This window comes from Syngnathus scovelli, chromosome 18 (assembly GCF_024217435.2).
Source record: "Syngnathus scovelli strain Florida chromosome 18, RoL_Ssco_1.2, whole genome shotgun sequence".
NCBI lineage: Eukaryota > Metazoa > Chordata > Actinopteri > Syngnathiformes > Syngnathidae > Syngnathus > Syngnathus scovelli.
Window position 1 is genome coordinate 10,310,494 of NC_090864.1, and position 15,262 is coordinate 10,325,755.

Below are 15,262 nucleotides of genomic sequence, written 5' to 3' on the forward strand. Positions count from 1 at the left end.
ACGTTCTGATTGGCCGTCACCGCCGCCCCTTGTCCAATGGCAAGCCGCCACTCCATGAAGCAACAGAAAACGTAATCGCGCGAGATTGGTCGGTTTTATCGAATCGTTTCCTCTTTGATACTCCACATTTTCTTTGTTTTCACGGGAATGTTTTGATTTAATTGCGTGTTCCAAACATTTATAGTATTCAAAGGACCAAAGTATATCATGTATATTCCATATTATTCATCACACTGTGTATAATAAATAGAATACAGCCACAACATAATTTGTATGCCAGCATGTGAACAAAGACACAAACTGTATTTCATCACGTTCGTGCATTTCAAGGTTATTTATTTAATGCAAATACATTCCTTTTCACAGTTATCCATAATTATTGAGTCCCTGTGTGCAATATTAGGGATGCTTACAAAGGCTCGTTGTGGATCAGAGCTTCAACCAATACCTCTGTAGGTGTTGCCTGAATGGTTTTGCCACACTTCATATTTTTACAAAGCAAACATCTGCAACTTGTCCTTGTTATATGGTTAGTTTGCCTTTCCAGAGCACCATTTTGGACTGAATGACACTCTGCTTGTCCACTACAGTTCACCTGTGGTTCTGATTCTGTTGAGCAAGATCTTGCACTGTTCTGTAACACAGATAAAGAGTTCAAACAACCATCCAGTTTGTATGCATGTGGATATTTTAAGACCTTAGAGCTGGGTTCCTTCTGGAGAGAGGCTCCAGGGCTGTCATCAATGTGGACACGATGGTCAATAGGGGGCAGTGTGGCCTGCAGTCTGTTTAGTCTGAGTAGTAGCTCATCCACTAAAGTTTCAAATTCCTCCAGGTAGTAAGTCTGAAACCAAAAGGAGTGTGTGATTTGGGGGTCTTCTCAATGATCAAGTAGCTTTTCATCACCTTGCTCTGCACGACAGGCCTTGCCCGTCTTTCACGTCCAGTGAACTCATAAACCCAGCTCCTGAGGTAACGACCTAATTCCATCCACGTGCACACTTGCTTCCTGCTTTGCTGCCTTTTCCTGTTTGATGAGGATATGACAGCCATCATCTAAAAAAAAATGGAAAAGGGACATCTTGGAGCAGAGCAATAATCTGGACCAACGCTGATAATTGTGAGACACTTGTACCACAGCAGCGATTGATAAGCAGAGGATTCGAGAGCTCAGGAAGGAACATCCTGAATGCAGGCCCCAGCTGGTAAATAGTCCATGAAGGGAGCGTACAACCTGCAGCAGGATGAAAGCTGACATCTAGGACACAACAGAAAAGATTAGACTGTAAAATCTCCATTTGGGAAGGTATGATTTATGACTGTGTTTGGGTTTACTTGTTCCCTCTAATGTTCTTGTTGAAAGTGGCAGTATTATTGCTTACAAGGTTTGGGATCAAGCAGGCCAAGGCGGTTGTAGACCTCTTGTTCACCTTCAGCATGGTTGCACATTTCACAGTGAGAAGGAGGAGCAAAACGCCGTGCAGGGAGCGAATATGCTGCAAAATATCAGGGTCAGCAATGTTGTCTGTACTAAAAATGGTTATGTCATTGTCTCACTTGTTCCCTTGCAGCCAGCAGGCTGACATCAACATGCTCTTTGCCATTGTTTCTCTGCAACACTTCCATGACCTTCATGGCCTCCACAGAGCGGTAGATGTTGTGATAAAAGTGCAAGAAGTTTGCTATTTGGAGAGTTACCTATAGATACAGAAATATCATAAGGTGACTTACTGTGATTTGTACACAAAGAGTAAACATGCACTCAATGGGAGATTCAAATAACTATTTAACAAAGAATACAATTTGAAATACAAACGCTAGGCGGCAGCAAACGTCATGTAACACTTACATGCAGCCAGGAGTAGGGTGCTGTGCAGTATCCTTTCAAGCCTTTTTGCCATGCAGTGCTAACTTCAACACAAAGATGCAGCAGAGATAGGCAGAGAAATAGCAGCTGGATGCAAAACAAATGTGAGAATAATTTAATAAATTGTGTCATCAGAAGTCCTGACTATATTGTTGTTACCTGGCAGACAGTGACCAGATAGTCCCACTGAGTAGCTGACTGGTAAACCTTCACCGAGTGGACTGCGGCTGAAGGCAGCATGGTGCCAGTGGGGCTCTGTTCAGCTAGCAGAGTCACACTGGTGAACAAGTCAGGTGCAGGACTATACATAGTGAATTGCACCTTGAGAATCAGACAGCCGTCACATTGCAGGGCCTTCAGTCTATACGTAGCGTCAGACCTGATGAAGGTGCAAGGGACACTTTTACTGGGGGAATCAAGAATGTTGCCATTCCATTACGGTGTACTTGATCCTCACTTAGAGCGGCCGAGTCTAACCGCAGCGCTCGGTCCTATGTCACAGCCAGCACACCATGCATCGATGGCATGTGCGGCGGGCAGGCATCTTTTCTGAAATAAAACAAACATGGAAGATTAATTAAAAATGCCACACAAGAAGTAAAAGTGCAAAAAAATGTTTTTAGACTCAAAACGTATCATTTCATAGCACATAATTGTAGTGTTAGCCACGTAAAAATAAAATAAAAACTATTCACTCTTTGACAGTCAAGGCACAGTATTTATATAAACTATGAATAAGTGATTTTTAATTTACTTACTGTGCAGAGCTGCGTCATCCACACAACTGGCTCTCCAATCAAGATGGATGATTGTTGGAACACGTCATACTATTGTGCCATAAGACAAAATATGAATTATCTCACAATAACCTGCTATTTCTATGGCAATACAAATAGTGTATAATTGTTGTCAAATGAACCTTCATTGCAGCAGAGGTATTCTTATACAGTAAATTAAGCAGACTGCTCTGCATCCACTTCTGCCAGTCTCCATATTTCTGTATGGACATGAATGCAGGCTCCTGTCTTCTACTGCAATAAATGTCAAATCATTTGAGCTTCTATCATGTTTTTGCTGGATAATATCTCTGGATGTGTTTGTATTACTCACCCAATAATCTGTTTTCTGACAGCTTTATTGAGGCGGTAGTGGTCACTGACTGAGCTGCTGTTGGAAATGCACAGCATCAGGAGGAGCATCGCAACAAACACACACAAATCCCTAAATGACAAAAAGAACACATGTATGTAGTGCAGGAAAATACCGAGAAAAAATACATTGACACTCACCTGAGGGTTTTATGAATCAAAGCCTCACGTCTTCTGCGTGCTCGAGTCAGCTTCAGCTCTGCAACAATCGGTGGACGCACAAGCTTGAGAAATCTCGCTCGCTGGCGCTGTCCAAGAAGCTGAAAGTCCAGAATTTGTATTAATGGTAGAAGTGAGATCACACATTTATAATAAAATGTAATGTTGTCATTACCTTTTTAAGGTCTAAGCATCTTTCTGATTGAAAAGCAGAACTGATCAGCTCTTCTGCTTTAAAAATGATTTTGGTGGGACGATAAAAGTCTGTTCTATTTCTATACCGAATGGAGACAGTCACAGCGGCAGCAAGGATCTGTGGCAGCCAAAAGATATGGTTTAGAAATGAAGTCAAATATTTATTTACAGGGGGAAATTATGTTTTACTACCGCAATTGGCTGGATCAGGAAGAAGCATAACAACAAGGAGATGAAGAGAGACTGCAGCCACAGTTGCAGCTTACTGCTGTTGAACCTGTCAAATAAAAAAGCACAACACTCACTGGACACTCCACGCCTTAAGTGTTTCTTTTTGACTTTATTCTCTAGGCCAGAAATGGTCAACTTGTGGTCTGCTGTCCTCTAGTGGTCTGTGGCGTTATTGCAGGTGGTCCGCAAAATTGGAAATGGAAAATAATTGTAACTAATAATAATATCTACAAATGCTAGTTAAGTTAAAGGAAGGTGTGGCACGTTAAATAATGATACTGTAAATATAAACAGCAAATACCTGAGTCCCAAAACAGCAGCGAGCAGTAGACCAGCAAAGGATAAAAGAAGACACAGCGTCCAGGCCAAGTAGTAACACCAAAGCCACGTTGGTCTCATTTTCCTCCAACTTAGCTTGTCAAAAATACAAACAAATCTTCTTTGTTTAAAACAAGCTGCCTGACGGAAGCTACCTTCCTCACTTCCATCCTTGGAAAATGATTCTTCTTCAAGCCCCATCTGCTTCTGGATAACTTCTGTCTGAATTCCACTGTCCTTTTCTGCATCCTACAACAAAGATGTAAATGGAATGCTGGACCTGCATTTGACACCTCTGAGCTCAGGAGAATATGAGGAGTCAAACCCAGTGAGCAAGTTATTGGAGATATAAACCTGATATTTCTTTCTGAAGGTGTTCGTGTTGTCCACTGCAAAGACATCAACACAGAAAATCAGACAAGCAAAATCAATCTGTAGTGTTCTTCACCATGATGGAATGACCTTCACCTTCACAAGGACCTTGAAAAGTCTGTGTTCCATCCTCATTCATCGTCAGCTTTAATTCCTGCATTCGAAACAGGAACGCCACCATTGTTGCCATGGGCAACCCCGCTGCCACACTTAATATTGCCATTGTCAAAGACCCGGCGGTAATTCCCATCTGGAAATGCAGCTGTGAAAAGAAGAACATTGAATAAAATATCAATTAACACTCACCCCCAAAATGATTTACTCATGATTTAAACGCACCATTTCATCCATTTGTGATATGATTAGCGCATTGGCACCTGCATAGCCCGCAAATAGCAGCAAGCATACGCTAAGTCTTTGTGTACATGTGAACGAGTGAGGCCGAGGGCAACTGTATACAGACATCCACGTGTGAAAGTCAGCCAGGTAGTCACACAACATGAGGCGCAACATCTGCAAATATACACAAACAAACGTCATGCAGAAAATAAAGGGATTGTTTAACCTTAATACTATCAATCCAAATATATACCTGAGCTAATCCAATTCCACGAATACGAAGCATTCTCTCCACCTGGCCGTCGCCTTTGCTGACTGACAACCAGCACTGGCTTACAAAGAGCCATGTTTGCTCCCTCATGTTAGCTTGCCCCACCTGTCGTCACACAAAATCACAAAATGTGGCTTGGCACAACATAAATAACACAACAAGCGAATCTTACCTCAGATACTTCCACTAGTTTGAGGTATAAATGCGGCGAAGGTCCCGAGTTATCGTGCCAGATGTGGACCCCCCACACTGGACCCAGATGATCTGCTGCACTGTGGTGTCATGTAATAGTAACTTCACATTTCTGTCTTGCTTAAAAGTGATATTTGAATATGCTCGGCCGTAACCTGAGTATGAAGGTGTCTCGTGAGTTCCTCCTGAACAGAGTGCATCCTGGGACGTACAGTTCTCTTGTCTGTGAGTTGCCGTTAGCACCGTAGAGTGCGACGTAAACCTAGCAAACGTGATTTTGAATATTGAGATTCCTTTTTAATAGCCATTCAAAGTTTAAAATTACCTTTGCAGTAGGCCTATATGCAGAGCAGAGGCCAGTGTGGATGGTGACAGCATAAAGATGCGGGTCCAGTCGACAGTTGTCGTTAAGGTAGTGGACTTGTCCATTCTGCTGGGAGATGACGTCTGCTCTCCTGCATGCCACCCACGCTGGCACGTACAGACACGCACACAGCAACAGGACGACCAGGACAGTCACATCAGCAGACTCGCTGAAAGGACACAAATGACAAATGTTATGCTGTATAATCACCCAAAAAATTTTGCCTTCATAAAATAATCATGTAAATGATCATTTGACTTTATATTAAGTCTCAATTCAGAATGTTCTGTGAGGAAATCACCTGAGGAATTGGTCCAGGTCAGCTGCTTCATAGCTACTCTGAATCTGCTTTTGCACTACAGTTAGCGCCCTCAACTGGTGACAACTGGGACAGACATAAAATAGACAGTGAGACGCCCTCTTAGTGTGGAAAGACAACTCGCCTTACATGTACCTGCAGTTGACAGCATCTGTGCTGTCTGCTTGGTGTGTGCCGCAGCCCAGCGGCGTCCAAGCGCCCTTGAGGCCATCAAAGGACACGCATTGGCTCGTCTCCACCGTCAGAGTGTAATTGATCTGGCTGCTCAAGCGCTTGTGTCTGATTTGTTTCCCAAAGTCGCCATTTAATAATGCCAGGTAGCCAATCCCTGGAGCTAAATATGAATTCCTAATCTGTTTAATCCATAGCAACTGGTCAGGAAGAAAATTAATGATGGAAAAAAAACTTACTATTGAGGTAGGATGGTGGCAAAGTGATGCGAGTGATGTTGGTCTCCCAGAGGTGAAGCTTATGCAGGTGGTGCATGCTGGGAACCGGCTTAGCAAACATCCTGCCAGAAGAAAAATCAATAATCAGCCAAGATACAAAGCTGCAACTGCAACAATGCTGTACCTGAAGAGCAGCATGATGGGAAACGGCCGCTTCGACGGCAGCGTGAAAGTAACAGTCAACTGGATGGCCTGCTGTAAATGTTCCTGGCTTATGTTGAAGCTGTGGTAGTTAATGCGCTTTCTCAGGAGGAAATGTTTACTTGCAGATTCTTTCTGTGAGGCACACGGTCACAGAAAATAAATTCACAATGAGTTCAGGCTTATTACAAATATGCCACATACTTTGTCTTTTCTTGGTTTCATCGCCACAAAGATTGGCTGAACAAACGATCGAAGTGAGATTTTTCTCCTCGTGCTGCATTTATACAGAGTTAAGTCAACCACTGGTCCACTAATCTGCAAAACAGCAGAATCAAACAAACATTTCTTTGAGTTTATTATCTTAGATTATATCGCCCCCACTTTGCTCACCTTGCCAGGATGGGCGGCCCAGATCCAAGGTGAGTGTTTGAGTTCAGTAATAAGACTGAGCACACACTCTCCTCTGAAAGAACGGAGCAGGGGTGAAGGGATGTAAAAGATCACAGAATCGCTTCTGATGATTGAAACTGATGAATTCTGTTGTGCAATATTGAGAGAAATGAAGCTGCTGCTGATCTTGTGCTCTTGGATTTTGCTGAACAATGTGTGCTTCTAAAAAGAGACAGTAAACAACACTTGATAACAAGAAGGTAAATGAAGTCACCAATGTTGACGTTTGAGCTCTCACCAGCATCAGGTCAGAAGCCGTCTGTAGAATATTTTCCACAAGTTGCCGTGACCTACTTGTTTGCAAATCATCACCGGATGAATCTCCAACGTCCTTTCCTGGATTGAATCCATCTTGTGGGTCTGATGCCACCTTACATGTAGCATTTGAAAATGTAGATGTTTCTGTTGTGACATCATAAGCAGTGACAGCAGCCTCCAGGCTGTACGATAACACGGCGAGCAGAGTGTTAAGCGTCTTCTGGTCCAACTGGCATCGTTTTTGTGCACTGGGTCGGGAGAGCTGCCCTGAGATGGCCTTCACATGGGCAAGCACTTGCTTGGCACTCGCTAATGTTACCTAAGAAGCATATAACTGTCAAATGCTTTATGAGTGTTTATTTGAGAAAGAAAAATCAACTTACCTGTCTTGTAACTTGTAAAAGATCTCTGAGAATGCCTAACTTGTCCACCATTGTGTCCTGGCATCAAATAACATGTTAGAATGCTTTAAATAATAGAAGAAAAGTCAAATTCACAGGCTACCACTGGTTTCACTGTTTACAATTTTTCAAGTGGCTGTCTTCTTTTTTTGTGTGTTGTGTTGTTTGTACCTGTTCACTACTTTCCAGCTCGCACATAGTGCAGATAAGCACATTACGCATATGACCCTGAGTGTGCTGATCCGCCTGACTGTCCAAGCTGAGTCTATTCAGGATGCCGGTCAACACACTGACATAGTTGCAAATCTCTACACTGTTCCCAAACAGGATCAATGCGGAGAGGTTCTTCAGTCCTGATTGAGATCTGGAAACAGGATAAAAAAAAAAACAGTCCAAGTAAGGTCAAACTTTTTTTTTTTTAAACAGTACAACTTACAACACCACATCGGGATTGTGAGATGGAACATCTCTGAAGAAACTGGGCCGGACTTGGATAGTTACTGGGCAAAGTTTAGTGGCTGATCCGTACACGCTGCTTTGGATTTTTGTGTACACGGTTACTATAACAAGAATAAAAAGTCATGAACCAGTCAAACATATGCACAATGCTGCCAGTCAGCAACTTGATGGATTTGACTGTTACCTTTATAGTCATCAATGGGGTGTCCAGAGGGAAGGCTGAAGTAGTACTGGAAGTTTCTCCCACGGTACAACATCCTGGGATCTTCACTCCCAACATTGAAGCTGTACTCGTACAGTAAGTCCTTCAAAACACACATGAGGACTCTTGAGGAAAAGTGAACAAAATGTGAGAGTAGAATGTATTTGTACCTCTCTCCCTGAGGTGCAGAAGATGCTAAAGTGTGTGAACAACTCCACCCCTTGACTTGGTTGCACCTGGCATGTCATTCCTTTAGGAATGGGCTTTGTTCGAAAAAAGAGTTGAGTGCGTCCCAAAATACTATTTTGAGATTCTTTGTTTGAACAAAAAACAAACATAGTGGTCAGAGTCCAGATATTTTCAGAAAAAATGTATGAATGAATGAAGGACTTACTAGCCATCACCTCCAGCAAGTACAAGCTGCCAGGCTTTAGACTAAAAGGTTTGAAGCTGAGCAACGGAGTGGTAAGTCCTGCAAAATTGTGATGGTGTTATGATGAACTATAACCAAGGCAATGTTTGCGTACCTGTGTAGGTGTAAGACGCAAGCAACCCCGCCTCTATTGGGTCTCGAGGGAGGTCGATCAAAGTTTGCTTTGGAATGACCTGCCTGGGCCTGGCCTCAAACAGATTACTTCCCTCGGAGTCATGTGACTCTGGGTTGAACGACGGATCATCTACTAGACTCAAGGTCTGAACATCCAAATCTAAAAGTACAGACTCAATATTAGGCACACAATCTAAAAGCAGTTTTTAAAATTATTATGTGTACATTGTGTACCTGTAGGTCTCCCTGCTGAAATTCCTGGATCGCCCTCCTCCACGATTGGCAAGGGAATATCATCATCTGCAGATGAGCAGAGGCTTCAATGCACAGACTTGATACATGGTGACTTGTGTAGATACCTTGTCCATCTATCACGTCAGCACTGTCCCAATCCGCAGAGGAGTCGTAATCAATAATACTTTCAATTTCCCTCTGCCCCAAAGCATTTAGACGATGTGGATAAAGTTCTGAGAGTGACGTGGATGTTGTTTCTTTGATGGTGGTTGGGGCACTTAGGTCAACCGTATCACAAAATGGGACTAGAAAAGAACACAAAACAGAATGATTTTTCTATTAGAACCAGTCAATTCCATCCAATTCCAATAATCCACACTTACCTTCAAGCACAGGTTTGGATGAAGCATTAACCAAGTGCAAAGTCCAGGTGTACTGGGTCTGGTTTGAAGGAACCTCACAGTCTTCACAAATAGCTTTGACTGAGATAGGCTGATCACTGTTGACTTGGTCTCCTTCACATTCAAGACATGATACGGCTAGCCGACTAAATTGGAAACATTCACAGAACAAAGGTCAAATCTTAACTGGGCATTTTAATCAGCTACATTGTAATGTTATTTCTGTAATTTGGTGTACTTGTCTCATACCTGATGACATTTGGTGTTAGTGTGACAAAAGCTTGTGTCGAAGCAGAAAGCTCTCCACTGTGGACGGTGAGCGTGAAATGAAACTGGTCAAAATCTTGTTTGAGGAAGCTCACGGGAAAGGTGAGCAAAGCAGAGTAAGCAGGTACATCATGATTGAAGCAGGAACTCTTGATGGAGCTAACTGGTTCACACATCCATTTGAAGCTAGAAATAAAACAATATTTTAATTCAATCATTCCATTTCTGTTAAACATATTCAAGGAGCTGCAGAGTTCCTCCACCTGAAGGGCTCAAGAGGAAAGTCAGGATTGTAGGAATTCCGTCCATCAAGTGTTACCATAGCGTTGTTCCTGTTGTTAATAAAGATATTGGTGCCGCCCTGGATGGAAGCCACAGGAGGGCTGGGAATAACTTGAACTCTCAAACTGTAGTTACTGTACACCACACTTCCAACTATCTTCACCTGCAAGTAGAAACTCATGACACATAAAATGGCACAAATATGAACAAAATGGATGCTTAGTGCAACTTACTTTGCAAATGGCGGTGTAGGTGTCATAGTGCAGGAGATGTCCTGGCAGTACGAGGCTCTGCTTGTGAGCATCAGGAAGAAGCAAAACGTGGCCTGCTGAGTCAAACAGCGTCCATGTGTAATGGAGGCCCCTCAATGTGTCACATTGGATGTCAGCCTCGTAGGACACCCCCAAATGGATGATATCGCGTCTTCGCACCTGAATCGATCAACATCTTTGTAAAAAGGAATTTGCACAGTAAGACAAGTGAAAGGCTTTACCTGTAGTTTGAGAGGGCCCATGTTCTTGACAGGTGGAGGCTGACATGGATGGTCTAATACAAAAATGATGCTGCTCAGGGAGGCACGACTGACCCGGTTGGACACGGTCACTTGAATTAGGAACTCCCCAGTCCTACAAGAGGGAACATATTAGTGTGTTTTAAGTGCAATGCTAGAGCCACATTTGAAATTAAAAACTTTCTTCACCTGAGAAAAACGTGCTGCTCAGTACTTTGTCCCGCCCTTGTCGTCCCATCGCCGAAGTTCCACAGGAAGCTAACGTCAGTGCCAGCATTGACTCTGCAACTCACCGTGGTGGTCTGGTTTCGAAGAATGGAGGCCTGGTGGTATAGCTTGTTGAGCTTCACTGCTCTTTGGATTAGGATGGACAACAACCCGGAGGTGAGGGAGATGCGACCATCAGACATCAGCACCGTTATGTTGTACCTCCATAGGAAAAACAAATACAAATAAAAAAATATAGCTATGAATTTATTTGATATAACTCTCAGTATGGCAGGTGGCTAAAATCACACCAATAAACATAATGTATAATTCATGCATACTTGAACATAATACAATTATTGCAGTAGCAAATGAGTACCTATGGTAAGGAAATGTTTTATGTTTTCCATGCAACATACTTTCCAGGAGTGTAGTATCTTTTGGTGACGTTCCTGCTACTAGTTCTGGTGGTTGTGGAGTCTCCAAAATTCCAGAGAAAGTCCAGAGGCTCAGGGAGGTCAGTCAAAGCCAAGAAGGTCACATCCGTATTGGTGGGATAGGTTTGACTTGCTGTATAAATGCTCACAGCTAAAAAAGACAAACAAATTTCACACAGCAACAAAGTATGAAGTAGGAATGTAGTGAAATAGAATCTGTAAATAAAGTGGAAATGTTGCAGTTGGGTGTTGGTGGGTGTCTTCTTACATCTGTCAATCATTTTGGGAATGGTGACTTGAAGGTCAGCGAATGCAGGACACACAGGCACCTATCAGTAGATAAATCAATATTTCTGTCTTTTGTAATTATTCTGCATCTGTTTTGAGTCATTTTTCATTTCTTTGTCATTTGTTTTCATGAATGTTTTTAATTAAACTGTTTGCCTGTAATTTAAATTTTTTAATGATTATTTTTTTATCATGGAGTAGGTAACTAAAGCTAGTTAATGAATGAAGGCAGAATTTATTTTAAATTGTGCTTGTCACTGTTGTGATTTTTTTTTCCTATTACGCACAGTTAAACAAAAATTACAAAAGAAACATTTAGACAGAAATCATATCATTTAAAATTTAAACAAAACTGAATACTCACACTGTTGATTATCTTTTGTGTCCATCCACATTCATTGGAAGCATTCGCTGTCACTATGCAAGCTCCTCTGCTTAAGAAGGTCCACACCTTGAGTACATAACTTCATTTTCATACACTGATTAAATGATGCCTCCACAGAAAAAAAAAAAACTTCATTCAAATAAGCAAACAAACAAAAAGACCCCCCACACATGCATTTACACATGTATAAGCCCTTTAATTGGGAAGCGTACGCTCACATACCAGGCTGCTATTCAGGCCCTCACGAGTCCTCTCGACCCCCACCTTCTTGTCCCCCTCTCTGTGACTAAACAACCAGCACAACTGTGCTGCCGGCCCGTCAGCCACGTCCGCTCGCAGTGTGATGGGATCCCCCACATAGGCAGCCCGCACCGTCCCGCTTTGGGACTGTGGGAGGGGGGTTCCGTGAAGCAAAGAGATCTCCGACGGCGCCAGGACGCGGAGGCTCGGGGGGGAGGAACGCGTGGAAATGGGCTCGGGGACTGTCGCTAAATGATAAAAAAAAGAAGGTTAAAAATATGAACGGTATTGGACACACTGGTTTGTTTTTCATTAGACATACTGATTTCATGTTTGACTGAGGCTTGCATAATCCGTTTATATGAAACTGCAAAGGAACCATCATCTGACACGTTGACCTGGTGTGAACTTTGACCCTCAGAGGTCCCGCAGAGGAACTCCGCAGTGATGTAATTAGGTTCACCCAGTCCCACAGTCCCTGAAAATCCATCCATCGACACACAAAAAATGATCACACACAAGTAATATTTTTCTGGGCCAATACAATGCCAACCGATAATGGCAAATGACTCCAAAATTTTGACTTTACTTAAATGGTTTTAACGACAAACCGACTATTAAGATTTGCAACATGTTAATTGTATTCAATCTTAGAATATAGGGATTTTTCTTTTTAGATTTTAACAACATGTGCAGGGAGCTTGCAGGCTAATGCTGTCGCATTAAATGAAAATGTCAACAAATAAAATAGCTTCCTAAAGTTTTCTACAGTTCATGAAGTTTTACAAAATTCCAATAAATTGATTTTTTTCACTCATTATTATCATCATTATTTTAGGTTCAAAAACAAAAAGTGGATCTAATGAAGTTAAATGCTTAAATGTTATCATGTTTACATGGGCCTAAAGCAACAATTTTTATGGTATTTTTTTTTACAGGGTTAGGATATTATTTTCTTAAGGTTCCTTAACACAATTCAAAAGGTTTACACTGAAAGTATTATATTTGAATACAGTATGAAGTGCTCGGCAGAAATTAAAAATAAAAATAATTCTCAAAGTCTTTGTCTTTGCATTTTAAAAATATATAAAACACTTTTTTTTTTTTTAATAAATCAATGCTGCAAGCCTAACATGAAATCAACTCTAAAAATCTAAACCACCAAGCTTTTTTTCTTTTCCCACAAGAGCGTTTTAAATAGCCTCTCACCTGTGACCTGGTCAGGTCGCCCCCCCACCAATTTCCCGCAAACTTCCAGAACAAAAGTCTTACCGGCATGCAATTTCTCCAGAGGGGTCGACACATTCACGCGGCACATAAATGGTCCCTCTGTCCTGCAAAGTGCCAAATTTCCCACCATGCTCCCAATAGGAACTTCAGGGACTCTTCAGAGACAACATACAAAGAAGTAAAACACAGAAATTGCGCAAATGTCAAGTTAAGCATGAGATAGTTATTATATTTGCATGAATTAACTTTTTAGACGACTCTCAGTGACAGTTTCAGGGTCTCAAGTAAGATTTAAAAGAGGGGTGGGGAATCCGTGGCCTGTGGGTCATGTTTGGCTATTTGAACAATTCTGAACACAAGTAAAAGGTCACGGGACTACATTTAACAAACTCATGTTCATGACTTACAAAGATAGAGATAACTTTAGCAATTTTGCATGCCCGTAAATAAGAAACAAGTTCCTGACCCCAATTTACAACGAATGACTGCACATTTTAAATCTGGTCCAAGCTTGGTATGACAGAACAGCAGAAAAATGGTATAATGTTTTTAAATCATTAAACGACAGAACATCATTTTAACTTATTTCCTCACCCTTCATCTCGGCAGAAGACACAGCAGGACACCGGGTCAAGGTCATCACGGACATGCCTGGCAGGATGAAGCAGGCTGCTGGTCTCGACGCACCCTAAGAACCACCAAGAAGGGTCTCCTGGGGAAGCAGCTGCTGTAGACAAGCAGAAAAAAAGAGAGCAGGTCAAAGCGGCCATGGTTTGAGCTAATGAGAGCCAAACATACGTCTGTGGCAATGGTTCAGTGTGCTTCACAGAATGGCAAGAAAAAGAGGAGGTGCATGCAGGTACCTTCAAGTGACTGTATGCAGGTGAGGAGAGAGACAGGTGTGAATTTGTGGGAGGATTTCAGTCACCAAATAGAATCACATGGAGGCAATAACATCTCACTGTTACTGTTGGCTTGGCAATACTTTATAACTCTAAACTTGATATTTGTTTCAGAGTTTTGCATTTATGATTTAATTGCTACTTGATTAAAATGATATGCCTCTGTTTGTCTGGTACAGTTACTTTTTATACATAAATAGTATACTTTTTCACAGATATTAAATGTCGTGTATTCAGTATTATGCTTATACTTCCTGGGTATATATATATTCAAACGTACAGTCATGTACTAATTCTAATTTAAAGGTGCCACTTTTATTTTATGCATGTAATATATACACGGGGAAAACTTCAACGTGAATATTAACTTGTGCACGTTCGATTTAATCGAAGATTCGATTATTAGATTCAATTCTCACCTATTTTACAGAAAGATTACGTAGATATTGGCTTTCAGTCTTTTCATTTTGAGTTTAAAGGGTAAAAAATAAAAACAAATCTTGTTGTCGTTTTCCCAGTATGTCACTTGCAGAAACACCGTGAAATAAATAAACATAGACGTCGTAGCTCCGTCAACTCTCCCGTTCCACCTTAAAAAAATCTTTTCCGGGTTCCGAAACGTCCCCTTTAAGACACGAACCGCTTCTCGTAGCAGCCGCCAGAGGGCGCAGCGAGACTGTATAATTTTTTTCCTTGTCTCGACGTTCACGAACCGATGAGCATTGGGGATCAAACCAGTGCTCTCTTCTTTTTTCATATAAGAAACATGCGCATATTTGCAAGATTTCGTTTTATCTTAATAATAACTGAGTGTCCCAACGGAAGTGGAACTATCCTGCATTTGTTCCATTTATTTCAGACCCGCACTAAAAAATAAAAATGGAAGGTTTTTTTTCTCTCATCGAATAAAGAAATCAAAGGACCACCTAAGTGTTTCATCTCTACATTATAAGTAATGTAAAAATAATCGTAAAACATAATTAAATATTGTTGGTGAATTAGTAGTACGTCTTCATTCAAATTGGAATTTGACAAATCGTTTTCCTTTAAAATCTATTCCACAGGCACACATTTTTACTAAATTGTATTTTAAGCGTGCTGGTACGTAAAAGCCCCCGGGCCTTCTTTAAACCTTTTAAACTTGTTAAATTGATGAATGAGGGTGTCAACGAATTATTTATAAAGTGGTGAGT

The 15,262-nt window shown here is 41.5% G+C and overlaps 1 protein-coding gene across 1 annotated transcript; it reads right to left on the minus strand.

Moving 5' to 3' along the window:
* Window positions 1-315: 315 nt before the first annotated feature.
* On the minus strand, window positions 316-14,653 carry LOC125985651 (polycystin-1-like protein 1). The gene is made up of 53 exons (XM_049748601.1): window positions 14,489-14,653; window positions 13,762-13,894; window positions 13,210-13,322; window positions 12,260-12,415; window positions 11,920-12,185; window positions 11,677-11,763; window positions 11,293-11,353; window positions 11,007-11,175; window positions 10,570-10,809; window positions 10,363-10,495; window positions 10,103-10,300; window positions 9,851-10,032; window positions 9,570-9,773; window positions 9,303-9,466; window positions 9,045-9,224; window positions 8,920-8,985; window positions 8,666-8,845; window positions 8,533-8,610; window positions 8,309-8,451; window positions 8,121-8,241; window positions 7,914-8,037; window positions 7,649-7,841; window positions 7,460-7,516; window positions 7,057-7,395; window positions 6,759-6,980; window positions 6,570-6,683; window positions 6,349-6,500; window positions 6,186-6,286; window positions 5,911-6,109; window positions 5,758-5,841; window positions 5,418-5,625; window positions 5,248-5,354; window positions 5,073-5,172; window positions 4,883-5,005; window positions 4,630-4,803; window positions 4,387-4,552; window positions 4,273-4,307; window positions 3,902-4,167; window positions 3,562-3,646; window positions 3,350-3,487; window positions 3,157-3,275; window positions 2,978-3,088; window positions 2,787-2,898; window positions 2,626-2,694; window positions 2,325-2,416; window positions 2,027-2,246; window positions 1,850-1,954; window positions 1,558-1,698; window positions 1,383-1,496; window positions 1,136-1,258; window positions 907-1,056; window positions 698-844; window positions 316-634 (listed from the first exon to the last, which is right to left on the minus strand). The coding sequence occupies exons 3-53, from the start codon at window positions 13,295-13,297 to the stop codon at window positions 410-412; spliced, it is 7,431 nt and encodes a 2,476-aa protein (XP_049604558.1). The 5' UTR covers window positions 13,298-13,322; window positions 13,762-13,894; window positions 14,489-14,653; the 3' UTR covers window positions 316-409.
* Between the last annotated feature and the right edge of the window lie 609 nt (window positions 14,654-15,262).